Source organism: Melanerpes formicivorus, unplaced genomic scaffold (genome assembly GCF_026170545.1).
Source record: "Melanerpes formicivorus ecotype bairdi unplaced genomic scaffold, bMelFor1.0.p_v2 SCAF_1, whole genome shotgun sequence".
Lineage (NCBI taxonomy): Eukaryota > Metazoa > Chordata > Aves > Piciformes > Picidae > Melanerpes > Melanerpes formicivorus.
Window position 1 is genome coordinate 58,303,909 of NW_027142353.1, and position 14,828 is coordinate 58,318,736.

Sequence of the window (14,828 nt, forward strand, 5' to 3'; positions counted from 1 at the left end):
AAATTTGCAGCAGACTAACAGAGCTCTTCCCTCCTCCGCTGGAAACCGCGGCTCCCACAGCTGCCTGTCGGGGGCAGGGGAGCACACGAACAAACCCTGTGTGCCGTGGTAGACACTTACTTAACGGTTGTGGAACCGATCCCTTCCGCGAAGAGGCTGTCAGCGTCCTCTCACCCGCGGAGGGCCACCACGTTCCCCGAAAGCTGCCCAGCCCTGGGTGGCACGGCCTCGGGGTGTGCGCCCCCACCGAAGAGAAGGCTTGCGGCTGCAGGACCGGCCCCTGCGCTGGCGGGAAACGCTCGCCTCGCTCTGCCCTGCCCTGCCCTGCCCTGCCCTGCCCTGCCCTGCCTTGCCCTGCCCTGCCCCGCACCGCCGCTCGTCTTCTCCGTGAGGGGAGGGCGGCAGGCGGGCAGAGCCCCCAGCCGGCCCAGCTTTGTCTTGTAGTGACCGGAATTTATCTTGTGAAAATACCTGCCTGTCACACCAAGAGGGAAAAACAAACGCTGTGGAAAGATAAATAAACCCAGACTTGTAAGGCAGAGGTTGTTCCATTGCTCGGGCACTGGGACTGCCGATTTCTATATTCTTCATGAAAACTTAAGATTTTTTGAAGGAAGTAGAGCGTTTGATAAACTAGGGTGCTTTTAATGTGGTACAGATCACTTTTTAAACACCACCTTTGGTGTACTCAAAACTACAGACCAAACAAGAGCTGAGAGGCTTTGATACAGCTCTGGAGCCCTCAGTATAGGAAGGACATGGAGCTGATGGAGCTGGTCCAGAGGAGGGCCATGAGAACGACCACTGAGGGAGCTGGGGTTGCTTAGCCTGGAGAAGAGGAGGCTCAGGGGAGACCTTCTTGCTCTCTACAACTACCTGAAGGGAGGTTGTAGCCAGGTGAGGGCTGGTCTCTTCTCCCAGGCAAGCAGCACCAGAACAAGAGGACACAGTCTCAAGCTGCACCAGGGGAGGTTTAGGCTGGATGTTAGGAAGGAGTTCACAGAAAGAGTGATTGGCCTTTGGAATGGGCTGCCCAGGGAGGTGGTGGAGTCACCATCACTGGAGGTGTTTAGGAAGAGACTAGATAGGGTGCTTGGTGCCATGGTTTAATTTATTAGATAGTGTTGGATGGTAGTTTGGACTTGATGATCTCGAAGGTCTTTTCCAACCTGGTTAATTCTATTCTATTCTATTCTATTCTATTCTATTCTATTCTATTCTATTCTATTCTATTCTATTCTAAGGCTCAACAAGGCCCTGGGCAGCCTGCTGTATTTGGGGTGTCTCTGCTGACTGTGGGGACATTAGACTAGATGACCTTTAGAGGTTCCTTCCAGCCTGGACCATTCCATGATTCTATGATCTTAGCCAGTTTTCACTTTAGGGCTTTGTTAAAACAATATGTTTGGGTAGATAAGCTAGTTTATAGGTGAGCTGGGTTTACTTTTTGGGTAGTATTTAAAACATTATTTTTAGAAGGAGCTCTGTGCATGTGAGCTGGAGAAGAAGAGCTGAATTTTACTCAGTGATATTCCCTGTATTCTATTGCAACATCCTTTCTAAGTCCTGAATGTACACTGATATGCATTTATCTCTAGAATTTTTTGTTCACTATTAGCTTATTCTAATATCAAAATAAACTATTTATACTAAAATATGTTAGTTTTCTCTTACATGACCATAGTTTATTAGACCTTTTCAGAGACTGCAGTTCTCAAATTCTGTAATGTTGGATGTGGGAAAATCCATTCACAGTTGTTGTTTTTTCCCCCAAAACCTGTAAAATACAAAGGCTGTGGCTTTTTTTGATGTATTCACGTTTCTCTACAAGATGTGTTGGAAAGGACCTCCAGAGATCATCAATTCCAACCCCTCTGCAAAAGCAGAACCACCTAGGGCATGTCACACAGGAATATGTCCAAGTGGGTTTTGAATATTTCTAGAGAAGGAAACTCCACAACCTCTGTGGGCAGTTGTTCCATCACCCTCACAGTAAAAAGGTTTTTTCTCATCTGGAGATAGAATTGCCTGTGATTGAGTTTACATCCATTGCTCCTCATCCTGTCACTGGGTATCACTGAAAAGAAACTGTCACCATCTTCCTGACAGCCATCCTTCAGATAGTTGTGGACACTGACAAGGTCCCCTCTCAGCCTTCTCTTCTCCAGACTAAACACCCCCAGGTCTCTCAGTCTTTCCTAGTAAGAGAGCTGCTCCAGTGCCTTGATATCCTCATAGCCCTCTATTGAATTCTCTCTTGTAGTTCCCTGTATAAATGCAACAAAGAACTTAGATGTTTCAGAGGAACAGATTCTCCTCTTTTGGTGAAGAGCATTTACCCTCAGGCTGTACAAGTTAGACAATACAGTGCAAAGTCAGATATGTAGTACTAGTGGCTTTTCTGACTGTTTGTGGCATAGAGTTGCAAAATAAAAGCTCATTACAGTAACATAAATCAAACAATGTTTTTTTATTGCCTCCAGTCTTTTCTGGGTGCCACTGATACGTGAGGCTGAAAACAACTGGAACTACAGAAAACACAGAAGTGAACATTAAAGACAAACAAAACAGCAGTGAAGGAAGAGAACAAGCACACAGAAGGCAGCTGCCTTTTAGAAATAATTAAAATGGACTGGCACTCATTTCTTACAAGCCACTTGAAAGCTGCTTGATAATTATGGAAATATTTATAGGCCAAGTTGACTTCCTTTGCTTATTGCTGGGAGACTACAGACTGTGTATTCTTTAAGCAACTTGCTAGGAACACCTAGCAACTTTGCCTGCAAGTAGAAAGCTAATAATCTACAATACTTCCATCCTACTGAGAAATTAATTATGAAGGAGCCTAGGAACCTCACTGTGTTTTGCATGTTTTCTAGTTTCTCTAGTAAAGGACCTAAACCTGATCAAGAGCCTGTTTGTACAAGTACTACCAAGTAATTGAAATGGAGTATCCACAGCAATACACTCTTTCATAATTAATTTCTCAGTAGGATGGAAGTATTGTAGATTATTAGTTTTCTACTTGCAGGCAAAGTTGCTAGGTGTTGCAGCAGATACTTCCATCAAATTTGGACTAGATGCTGTAAGTATCATAGTATCAGTCAGGGTTGGAAGGGACCACAAGGATCATCCAGTTCCAAACCCCCTGCCATGGGCAGGGACACTCCACACTACATCAGGCTGGCCAGAGCCTCATCCAGCCTGGTCTTAAACACCTCCAGGGACAGGGCCTCAACCACCTCCCTGGACAACTCATTCCAGGGCTTCACCACTCTCATGATGAAGAACTTCCTCCTCACATCCAGCCTGAATCTCCCCACCTCCAGCTTCATTCCATTCCCCCTAGTCCTATCACTACCTGAGATCCTGAGAAGTCCCTCCCCAGCCTTCTTGTAGGCCCCCTTCAGATACTGGAAGGCCACAATTAGGTCACCTGGGAGCCTTCTCTTCTGCAGACTGAACAGCCCCAACTCCTTCAGTCTGTCCTCATAGGAGAGGTGCTCCAGCCCTCTGATCATCCTTGTGGCCCTTCTCTGGACACCTTCCAGCACCTCCATATCCCTCTTGTAATAGGGGCTCCAGAACTGGAGGCAGTACTCCAGGTGGGGTCTCAGCAGAGCTGAGTAGAGGGGGAGGATCACCTCCCTTGACCTGCTGGCCACACTTCTCCTGATGCAGCCCAGGATCTGATTGGCTTTGCGGCCTGCAAGTGCACACTGAGAGCTCATGTTATGCACAACTTAGACTTCTGTTCAAGTTGTAGTGTAGAGGCCAGGGTGAAAAGCTAATTTATTTTTTCCAAGATGATCCTCTTCAGTAGGAGCTGGCATTATGTAAGGCAGGAATTACAGAACCATCTTGTAACTTTCTGAAGAAAAAATTACACATACCATGTCTGCATCAAGTTGAAAAGTACTTACAAAAGGCAAATACTTTGTGCCAAACTTATCATTGCCAATCATGATGCAGGATCTATGTCTAAAGTTCAGTGACCATTGCTTCAGGAACAGGTGGTGTTCATCTTTGAGAAAATAAGCAAATACTAGTCACTCTTACCATGCAGCTTGACACTAAGAAAACCGTCCTTCCACAGTGAAGTATCATAGGTGATTATTGCCATGAACCCTTCTCTCTGTACATGGCCTTGGTGAGGCCACAGTTTGGGTACTGTGTTAAGTTTTGGGCACCACAGGATAAGAAAGATATTGAGGTCCTGGAGGGCGTCCAGAGAAGAGCAATGAGGCTGGGCATCATATGAGGAATGGCTGAGGGAACTGGGGTTGTTTAGTCTGGAAAAGAGAAGGCCAAGGGGAGATCTTACTGCTCCCTGCAACTACCTGAAAGGAGGTTGTAGTGAGGCTGGTGTTTGCTCTTCTCCCAAGTAACTAGCGATAGGGCAAGAGGCAATGGACTTAAGTTGTGTCAGGGGAAGTTTAGATTGGATATTAGGAAAAATTTCTTAACTGAAAGAGTAGTGAAGCATTGGAACAGACTGCTCACAGGGGTGGTGGAGTTGCCATCTGGAGGTGTTCAAGCACCATGTAGACGTGGTGCTGCAGGATGTTGTTTAGTGGTCATCGTAGCTGTGTTACAGTCAGATTTGATGATCTTAAAGGTCTTCTCCAACCTTAATGATTCTGATTCTATAGCAGTATGTAGCAGCAATCAGTCAGCTGAACCCAAGGCCTCAACAATCCCATTAAAACATGGTTTAATGCAGTCATCAAGATATCTGTATACTTCATCTGCACTTCAGAATTACTCTGAGGATTAGCTAGTTTTATTGTCTTTCCTTGTTGGCATGTGGTTCAGTTAATCAGGGTTGTTATAGCACTGCACATGTACTCAATGTATTTCAGAAGTAAGCTTATTTTGTTCTTGACTATGTCTTTTGAAGAGGAACAGATAATCCCAGAAAGGCAAATGTGGTTCTTTGGAGCACTTTCTTTCTGTCTGTATTTAGCACTTTCAGTATTAGGAGGTGTGTGTCTCCTAAACAATGTCACAAAGGCCAGACATCAACATGTAGGAGTGCTCTCATGATTCCCAGGATTTGGTTTGTATTATTCCACAAGAATAAATCACTCTGAGACCATAAAACCCCTGCTTGCTCTACAAAAAAGAAGCCCTAATTTTCTTCTTAGTGGATCATAAAGCATTTTTTTTCAGTAAATTCTAATTAGTTCATACAGAGACTTGGAAGATCAATATCAAAGTAATGAGTTGTTCTAAATAGGATATGCTAAATGCATGATGGCAGCCATCATTTAAAGTAAATTGCTTATGTACAGAACATGTTCTAACAGCCTCTTCCTCAGCTAAGAAACCCATTGAACTTCTCAGTGTATTGGATCACTTGCTTACTGAGACATTCATATTTCTCATGTAAGAGTAATTGGACAATGCAATAGGGGAGAAATGTAAAAGTAATTATTTTTATACCATCAGATGTGTTTATTTAAATGATTTTACAGACATCCAATTTCTTAAAGCATTATTTTCACAGAATCACTAAGGTTGGAAGAGACCTCGAGGATCATCGAGTCCAACCTGTCACCACAGACCATGACTAAACCATGGCACCAAGTGCCATGTCCAGTCCCCTCTTGAACACTTCCAGGGATGGTGACTCCACCACCTCCCAGCCCATTCCAACAGCTAAAAACTCTCTCGGGGAAGAACTTTCTCCTCACCTTGAGCCTAAACCTCCCCTGGTGCAGCTTGAGACTGTGTCCTCTTGTTCTGGTGCTGGTTGCCTGGGAGAAGAGACCAACCCCTTCCTGGCTACAATCTCCCTTGAGGTAGTTTTAGACAACAATAAGGTCTCCCCTGAGCCTCCTCTTCTCCAGGCTAAACAATCCCAGGTCCCTCAGCCTCTCCTCACAGTGTTTGTGCTCGAGGCCTCTCCCCAGCCTTGTTGCCCTTCTCTGGACACGTTCAAGTGTCTCAATGTGCTTCTGAAACTGAGAGGCCCAGAGCTGGTGTGGCCTAACCAGTGCTTCAAGCATTTTGCTTCAAGCATTTTACTTCAAGCATGCCTGCAATCAAGTGATGAGTAGCTGTAGACAGCAGCAGACTATCAAAAGAGCCTTGAGCTATATCTGTAATGCAGGTGCCATAATGCAAACGGGCATACCAGAGAGACAGGCTGAAAGCTGCATCCAGCAAGGGGGTTTGGAATATTTAAAAAAACAACTAAAACAACCCAGCCCAAAACTTCAAAACCATTGGAACCAAGACTTCAAAAAATTGTGTAGGAGTGGGAAGGAAAACCTTTAAAAAGGACAGTGTGAACAGTGCAAACAGGGAGCCCACAGGCTTACTTCCCTGTTTCACATACAGTAAACCTGGGAATCTGGAACTGAATGATGATGGAAAGCTTTTGCTTTAAGTCATCACTGCTTATCCTGAGGAGAACCACAGTCTCAAAGGTCTCTGTTTATCTTTCCATGCAAAATGTGTACCTGAACACAATACCTCATATATTGTCATTGCTTTACAAGACCTTGCACGTAAGTGGCAGAATTAAGATAAACAGATACGAGGTAATTATAAACAGATGTGTGTCACATGGAGGTTTGTATCCACAGTGGCTTTCACAGACCTAAATAAATTGATTTTAAACTGGTTTTAATTACACCAGTAGGACTGCTGTGTGCTGATAGGGCATCAGTTAAACCTCAGTTTCTGTGTTTTGACATAGCCAAGGGGCTTTTACTGTGCATGACCTGCTTATGCATTATGCAATGTACAGGTATCATAGTATCATAGTATCAGTCAGGGTTGGAAGGGACCACAAGGATCATCGAGTTCCAATCCCCCTGCCATGGGCAGGGACACCCCACACTAGATCAGGCTGGCCACAGCCTCAGCCAGCCTGGGCTTAAACACCTCCAGGGACAGGGCCTCAGCCACCTCCCTGGACAGCCCATTCCAGGGCTTCACTACTCTCATGGTGAAGAACCTCCTCCTCACATCCAGCCTGAATCTCCCCACCTCCAGCTTCATTCCATTCCCCCTACTTCTATCACTACCTGAGATCCTGAGAAGTCCCTCCCCAGCCTTCCTGTAGGCCCCCTTCAGATACTGGAAGGCCACAATTAGGTCACCTCGGAGCCTTTTCTTCTCCAAGCTGAACAGCCCCAACTCCTTCAGTCTGTCCTCATAGGAGAGGTGCTCCAGCCCTCTGATCATCCTTGCGGCCCTTCTCTGGACACGTTCCAGCACCTCCATATCCCTCTTGTAATAGGGGCTCCAGAACTGGACACAGTACTCCAGGTGGGGTCTCACCAGGGCTGAGTAGATGGGGAGGATCACCTCCCTTGATCTGCTGGCCACACTTCTCCTGATGCAGCCCAGGATCTGATTGGCTTTCTGGGCTGCAAGTGTACACTGAGAGCTCATGTTGAGCTTCTTGTCCACCAGCATCCCCAAGTCTCATAGTCAACTGATTAAGGACAGAAAAAAACCCAAACAAAATCATAGGAAAAGTCAGAATCTGTTTTCAATTACACCTACATAAGAGAGATTCTGGAATTCTAGAAAAAAAAAAAAAGGCCAACAAACTGATTTTGAGAATTATTTTAATTGTTTTTTGGTAACAGAAGAGCAATATTAAGTAGAACTGAGCAAGAAAAAATACCTACCCAGAGCACTGGTATCAGATCCTGTCTCATAATTGCAGAAACTAGCTTGCTAGATGTGCAGGCTTAGGAAAAGATGGTTCTTTTCTATCTGTTTCTGTAACACAACAGTCTGTACTTTTGATGGGTTTTTTTCCCTCTTTTTGTTCAGTTTTAACTTAGTGTTATAAGAATTTATAGCAGGTATAGGTAAAGACAATGTAATTTAAAATATCTGTCACTGTCCCTGGAGGTGTTCAAGAGGGGATTGGACGTGGCACTTGGTGCCATGGTCTAGTCATGGGGTCTGTGTTGATAGGTTGGACTCGATGATCCTTGAGGTCCTTTCCAACCTTAGTGATACTGTGATACTCTGATCTAAATTATGTATTTACTTGCATTTTTGGTTAGACTTCCAGTTTCTTAACTCACAGTGTGATCCATCAGAATTGTCTCAGATTCCACACTGTAGCTTCAGAAACTTTTACTCCCTTTCAAGGAAGAGAAGCTGACTTCCTATCCAGACCAGATGCAGCACCAGCGAGTTCACCTTTTCTCTGAGGAAGACATTCTTCCAGTGGATACCAATTCTAAATGCTCATTTTGCTAACATTTCTTTGTATTTGGCTCTACTCCATTGTGGAGTTGCAATTTTAATCTTTGTTTTGAAAACTAAGATTGGAGTCCACCTGTAAATGATGATTATTCAATTTCTCTGTCCAAGGCCATTTCCTTTGTTTCTGGCAGTTGACTGAACACAGCAGCATTGCTAAGGAAAGGGAGGTATGAGGGAGTATTTCTTGTCAGAATCACTTCTAGGGAAGATGAAGCCTAACCACAGGGCATGCCTGAAGCATTAGCTATGAAACCCTGAAGAAGTATATAATTTATCTTGGATTTTGTTTAAAGTCTTTGTCTATGCTGCTAAACAAGAGCTAGGAAGCATGCTAGAGGGCCATGGGTGTCCACACTGCTTAATAATATCTGAGCTCTGCTTTGGACAGCACCAGTTGGCTCTTCCTCAGCAACACTCAGTTTGAGTTTGGCAGGCAGTTCATTCATAGAATTGTTAGGGTTGGAAGGGACCTCAAGGATCATCTAATTCCAACCCCCCTGCCATGGGCAGGGACACCTCACACTAGACCACATTGCTCAGAGCCACATCCAGTCTGGCCTTAAAAACCTCCAGGGATGAGGCTTCTACCACCTCCCCCGGCAACCTGTTCCAGTGTCTCACCACCCTCATGGGGAAGAACTTCTTCCTAACATCCAATCTGAATCTACCCATTCTATTTTTTTTTCCATTCCCCCTAGTCCTCCCTTTCACAGAATCACAGAAACATTCAGGTTGGAAAAGAACCCTCAGGATCACCAAGTTTAACTGATACCTCTACTCTACAAGGTTCAACCCTAAACCTTATCCCCAAGCATCATATCCAAATGATCTTTAAACACATCCAGGGCTGGTGACTCAGCCACCTCCCTGGGCAGCACATTCCAAAGCCTGACCACTCTTTCCATGACAAAGTTTCCTAATGTCCAGTCTATGTCTTTCCCAACTGCCATTTAAAATTCCCATTTCCTAAGTGCCATTTAAAATCCACATACAGACTATGTGCTGTCAGCCTAAGTTTCATTCTCAGCCAACAAGCCACTGTGTCCCTGGAGGAGTTATTCCCCACAGAAAAGCCAGAGTGCCTGTTTGTTTCCAAGGATCAAGTGAAATTTATGTCAGCTTTGTGAAAACACACAGGAGGCTGACCTTGGTGTGTTGGCATTAACCTATAGAACTAAGATACAGCATAAAAATTGTGGGAACAGTGTGTAAGTAAGTGAAATGCTAATGCAAACAGAAATGCTTGACTTATGCCTCTGTAAAAATGCATCAAATGTTAACTGATACAAAGTGAAAATATGCCACATGTTGTTCATGTTTTTAAATAGCACAGGATCACAGGGGGTTGGAAGGGACCTCCATAGACTGTAGAGTCCAACCCCGCTGCCAGAGCAGGACCACATAACCATATAGCCATAGTGCAGGTCACAGAGGAACACATGATTGGGAGATACATATTAAATGTACCAGTGGGACTGTGGAGAGTGGATCTCCCTACTACCTGTATTCACTGACTATCCAATTACAGCAGGGCTTTTTCCTTCTTCTGTAAAACTGCGTGCTATCAGAGTGAGATTTTTGTGCTCTACAAGTGCAGTGTTTCTGACAGGTATTGACTCCAGATACAGAATGCCTCTTTGGAGTTGTATCTGATTGTCCTGAAGGGTCAAACCCCCAAACATTCACAGAGCCCAGACAATGGGCTAAGCACCTGCGAATGTGCTAACCTGGACAGTTCCTGGGGTCCAGGTGGTCAAGGCAAATGTACAGCACGTGTGCTTAACCTTGTAAGCACCTGTGAATGTGCAAACCTGGACACTTCCTGGGGGCCAGATAAACATGTAGCATGTAACACAGCTGTGAACTATGTGTGGCCTGGCCATGTTTGGATAGACCCCATCCTATAGGTCCAGTTATCAGGGTTCTGTGTTACCAAAGGGCATCAATTGTCTTGGGACAGTATTTAAACCAGAAGTCAGGCAACTTGCGTTGTCCTCACCCAGACAGCAACAAGAGCCAAATGCTGCTCAAATAGCAGTTGAGGACCTGCACTAACAGGCAACAATTACACCCAGCCCTTGCACCTGGACCAAGGCATAGTGGGGAAAAGCTCCAAGAGAACTGAACCCCACAAGAGGCTACAGGCAGGCAACAGAGCACACAAGAGAGAGGCCCCCTAGCCCTCTCTGAGCCAAGGACTGCTCAAATTATAGCCACAGCATCTGGGAAAATATCAGACAGAGAAGCAAGCTGTGAGTACCTGGCTGATCTGCCAGAGGATCCCATTTGTGGGAAAACCACAGATCACAGCACCTGTATTTCCAATTTGAACTGCTGTATTAGAAATGTTAGATCTGTGCTTGAATCAGTTACCTGCCTTTATATGTGGCATGTAATACCCACAGCCAAATAGAACCTGTAAATACACTGGGTAAGTGAGTTACAGTTGGGATTGCTTAGCCTGGAGAAGAGGAGGCACAGGGAAGACCTTATTGCTGTCTACAACTACCTGAAGGGAAGCTGTAGCCAGGTGGGGGTTGGTCTCTTCTCCCAGGCAACCAGCACCAGAACAAGAGGACACAGTCTCAAGCTGCACCAGGCGAGGTTTAGGCTGGATGTTAGGAAGAAGTTCTTCACAGAGAGAATGATTTGCCATTGGAATGGGCTGCCCAGGGAGGTGGAGTCACCATCACTGGAGGTGTTTAGGAAGAGACTGGATGGAGTGCTTGTTGCCATGGTTTAGTTGATTAGATGGTGTTGGATGATAGGTTGGACTCAGTGATCTCAAAGGTCTTTTCCAACCTGGTCTGGTCTGGTCTGGTCTAGTCTAGTCTAGTCTATTTCTACAGTGGTGTTTGAAGGTACCACCATCAAGATATTAAATTATAAAAGAGATAAAAATACACATTTTATTACACTGGTATGCTGAGCTTCACTGTAGTCAGACTATTTTATCAAGGAAGTCTGAGCTACAAATGCTAAGTATTTTTTATTGTTTTATACCATTAATGTTATAAAGTACCAACATAATTTTATTTACAACAGGAAAAAAAGCAGCTGTATTACACTAGACTCAAATTCTGTTATCTATATAAAGAAGCATCCATTTATCTAAGGGCAAAAAACCCAATCCTGGAAAAAACCCTCCCTTCATTAACCATGAGGCTCTCTGGGTTTACTGTATATGCACTGTAGCATTATCTTCCAAGTATAACTCCCCCTGTTGAAATGCACTTCAGTGAGTTCATTCATGACTTCTGGTTTTTAGATCATTCTGCATGTTCATGTTACCATACAGGACTATTATATACAAGACTCCAGCTATTTAACATATGAACAAGAGTGGTGAACCCTAGGCTTTAAAATACTGAAGTATGCAGTATGCCAAAGCCCTGGTTGACAATTCATAGTGTATGATGAAAGTAAGTGGACAAGAAATGTTTTCTCAGGAACAGGCTGTTAAAAAAGCACCCAACCCCCCCAGTGAATAACAACATGTATGAGCCTTTACTTCTGAAATACCAAGCTGAAATGTTAAGACACCTGCTGCATAAAAATAGGTTTCTGGTAAAAATGTGCTGGCTCCTCCCATGTCACACCCAAGGTTTCCATCCAGGAAAGAGCTGGCTCAGATTTTTAGGGTCCATGGCCTGCTGTATGAGGAGGTTCACCTGCCCTCCCACACTGAGCACTGTTCCCTCCTCAACACCTTTCAGCTTCTCTTGAAGTCTCATCAGAACACGCTCAGCCACTTTGTTAAAGCTCTGGTCATCACTGCTGGCAGAACACGGAAAGAAAAACAAGTGCATTAGATATGGCTTCTGAACAAGTGAGCAATTTTCAGTAAGAAAACTGCAAAACAAGGCAACAGTGCAGCAGGCAGAGAGTGAGAAAAACAAGATCTTGCACCTGGCTTTTCTTTTACATTCCTGTGGATCACTGCCGAGTGTAGAGCTCATGTCAGCCTCATCCTCTGGTCTCTGCTGCAAATACAAAGCTTTCAAGGGGTTCATGGTCCAGTCAAAGAGAGGATCATACAGCAGCACCTGCACAGTAAATAAACTATTTAATTTATACTTTTAATTACAGCTAGCTCAGTTCCCTAGCAGGAAGAGTAACACTCAACTGGTAATGCTCATGGCTAACCCCAACATTAGGTTTGTTGTTTCTAAAATCCAACAGAACTGAGCTAAACTGCTCAGCAGACAGTCCAAACTGTCCAAACTGCATCTGGTCATTTGCAGGTACTTGAGCTGTGCATACAGGACTCAGTGCTGCTACTCAGTCCCATCTCAGCAGGGAGGTCATTCTTCAGTATCATTCTGGGCACTAAATATCACATTAGTTTTTAATGCATAGGATAAGCTGCTTTTAGAAATTACTTTTAATTCTCTTCTTTGTGACTGACACAGAGAGGGAGCTGAAGGGAGGTTGTAGACAGGCGGATGTTGGTCTCTTCTCCCAGGCAGCCAGTACCAGAACAAGAGGACACAGTCTCAGGCTGCACCAGGGGAGGTTTAGGCTGGAGGTTAGGAAGAAGTTCTATACAGAGAGAGTGATTGGCCATTGGAATGGGCTGCCTGGGGAGGTGGTGGAGTCACCATCATTGGAGGTGTTCAGGAGGAGACTTGATGGGGTGCTTGGTGCCATGGGTTAGCTGTTTGGGTGGGTTGGATTGGTTGATGGGTTGGACGCGATGATCTTGAAGGTCTCTTCCAACCTGGTTTATTCTAAATTCCAAATTCTAATACTGAGTTGAATGCTGCACTATGGCTAGAAGCATTTAAGTACTGAAGAGGGAAGACCACTTATGCCTAGACCTAGTAGTTCCCATACAAAACACAAACTGGGTTTGATTTTACTGAAGCTTATGTGAATCAAAATACCTGGCAGCCAGCAGGGCTACGTTCAAGTTGACCAAAACCTCCTACATGAGTATTTGCTACAGCAATGCATATGAAGACAGAGACAAGAAACTGAAGGTATTCTGGCAAGTTGCTATCACAAAGAATGGGAAAAATCCTCTTACCTCTACAATAGTCAGCAAAGCTTCTTGAGAATTTCTCATAACAGCCATTGTTTTCTCACAGCATCTAGAAAATATGTCACTGTATTTTTAGGTTCTTCTTGTTAAGATGGAATGGCATGCTCATCATTGACATAACTGTACCCTCCTCAAGGGTTACTTTCTAACATATGAGTACTCTCTCTAACATTTCCATTCAGCAGAAAAAAAACCAAAAGAAATTTAGACATGTAAGAGCAGGAGACTGGGGAGTTCACTCTACACTCCCTATGGGAAAGAGATCACCTGTTCCACTGTCTGAAATGTTTCTATACATAGAATTAAACCACTGAGTTAACACTGATCACAGAGCTATGCCACGGTGGCAGAACTGCTTGACTGGATGTAAAGGTGCATGCCAGAGGTGCTCTGCAACATGTTGGAGAAGAATGCTGATAGTGTTCCTTCACATGAAATCAACAGATCCAGCAGACAGAGACACTGAGCTATTTCTGAAACCTCTCCAATGAGTTTAGATAAGAAGTGGTTACCTACATTCACTCCCAAGCAAACTAAGCTTGTGGAAGGAATACAAAACTTCCCTTATGGGGCAGCTACTCCAGTGAAAGAGAAATGAGGCCTCCTGTCAACTTCAGGATGAGAACACAGACAGACAACAAAGTTAACTGACTGTTCATCAACCCTAAGATGACTTGTTTATGCACTTACATCTATACTGTTAATTACAAGTCAGTCTGACTGTTTCTGACTCAGCATCTGCACCAGTGCCTTTTATACTGTATTTCCTTCAGCTGGAGCCAAACAATTAAAGGCTTTCTGTGTCATGGGATAAAAGTTTCAGAAGTAACACAAAACTGTGAATTTGTCAGCATTGTGCTAGAATAAAGTGGCAGGGTCTTCTCCTTCACAGGACAAAAGTATATAGGAACTACTTATTAATGTTAATTGCTACCTTACACAGAGAACATTATGCACTTTCTTAAAGACATGAATTCTGGGGTTTGCAAGTACATGAGTATCAAAGTCTTGAATGACAGCAATGTCCTGCTTTTCAGGGCTCTCTTGGGTCATTCACAGATGACAGGATTAAAACCTCAGTCCTTTCCTGTTTTGCAGCTCCAATCTCTTGTGGGATTTATATTTTGCATTTGCAAAGTGATATCAAATGTGTGACCCAAAAGAAAAAAAATGGACTGCAAATTGTACATAAAACTGAACAGAACTAAAAGACTGGACAAAATATTGTCAAGAAGCTTAAAGGCTCCAAATATATGGTATAGCAGGGAAAAAAAGAGTTCTGAAGGAAAAAAAATCCAGCATCAAGGGATGAAATTTAGCTGTGAAGCCTTTGGATGCACTGAGCCATCCTGGAATGCCAGAAGAGGGTGACAAGAACTCAGAGGTTGCTGAAGAATATGAAAAGCTGTGCAACAATAATGAACTTGTAATCAGTTATGTAAATAACAGCATGTGAGTTAGAGGACAACATTTATGTTGGGATATTATCAGCAGAAATCTAGGTCTCCTCTCAAGCATCAGAGCTATTGAACATACAACAGTC

General features: G+C 44.0%; 2 protein-coding genes across 3 annotated transcripts in view; one reads left to right on the forward strand and one right to left on the reverse strand.

Moving 5' to 3' along the window:
* Positions 1–14,828, forward strand: part of POGLUT3 (protein O-glucosyltransferase 3) — a 47,194-nt gene that overhangs the window by 27,891 nt on the left and 4,475 nt on the right. The window lies entirely within an intron of this gene.
* The window catches only part of ATM (ATM serine/threonine kinase), an 83,891-nt gene continuing 76,385 nt past the window's right edge, over positions 7,323–14,828 (reverse strand). For both annotated transcript variants that reach the window (XM_068144622.1, XM_068144632.1), the window contains exons 61-63: positions 13,271–13,334; positions 12,151–12,287; positions 7,323–12,018 (exon numbers count right to left, since the gene is read on the reverse strand). In XM_068144622.1, the coding sequence (XP_068000723.1) occupies positions 11,835–12,018; positions 12,151–12,287; positions 13,271–13,334 (385 nt within the window). In that variant the 3' untranslated portion in view covers positions 7,323–11,834. The remainder of the gene's footprint in view (positions 12,019–12,150; positions 12,288–13,270; positions 13,335–14,828) is intronic.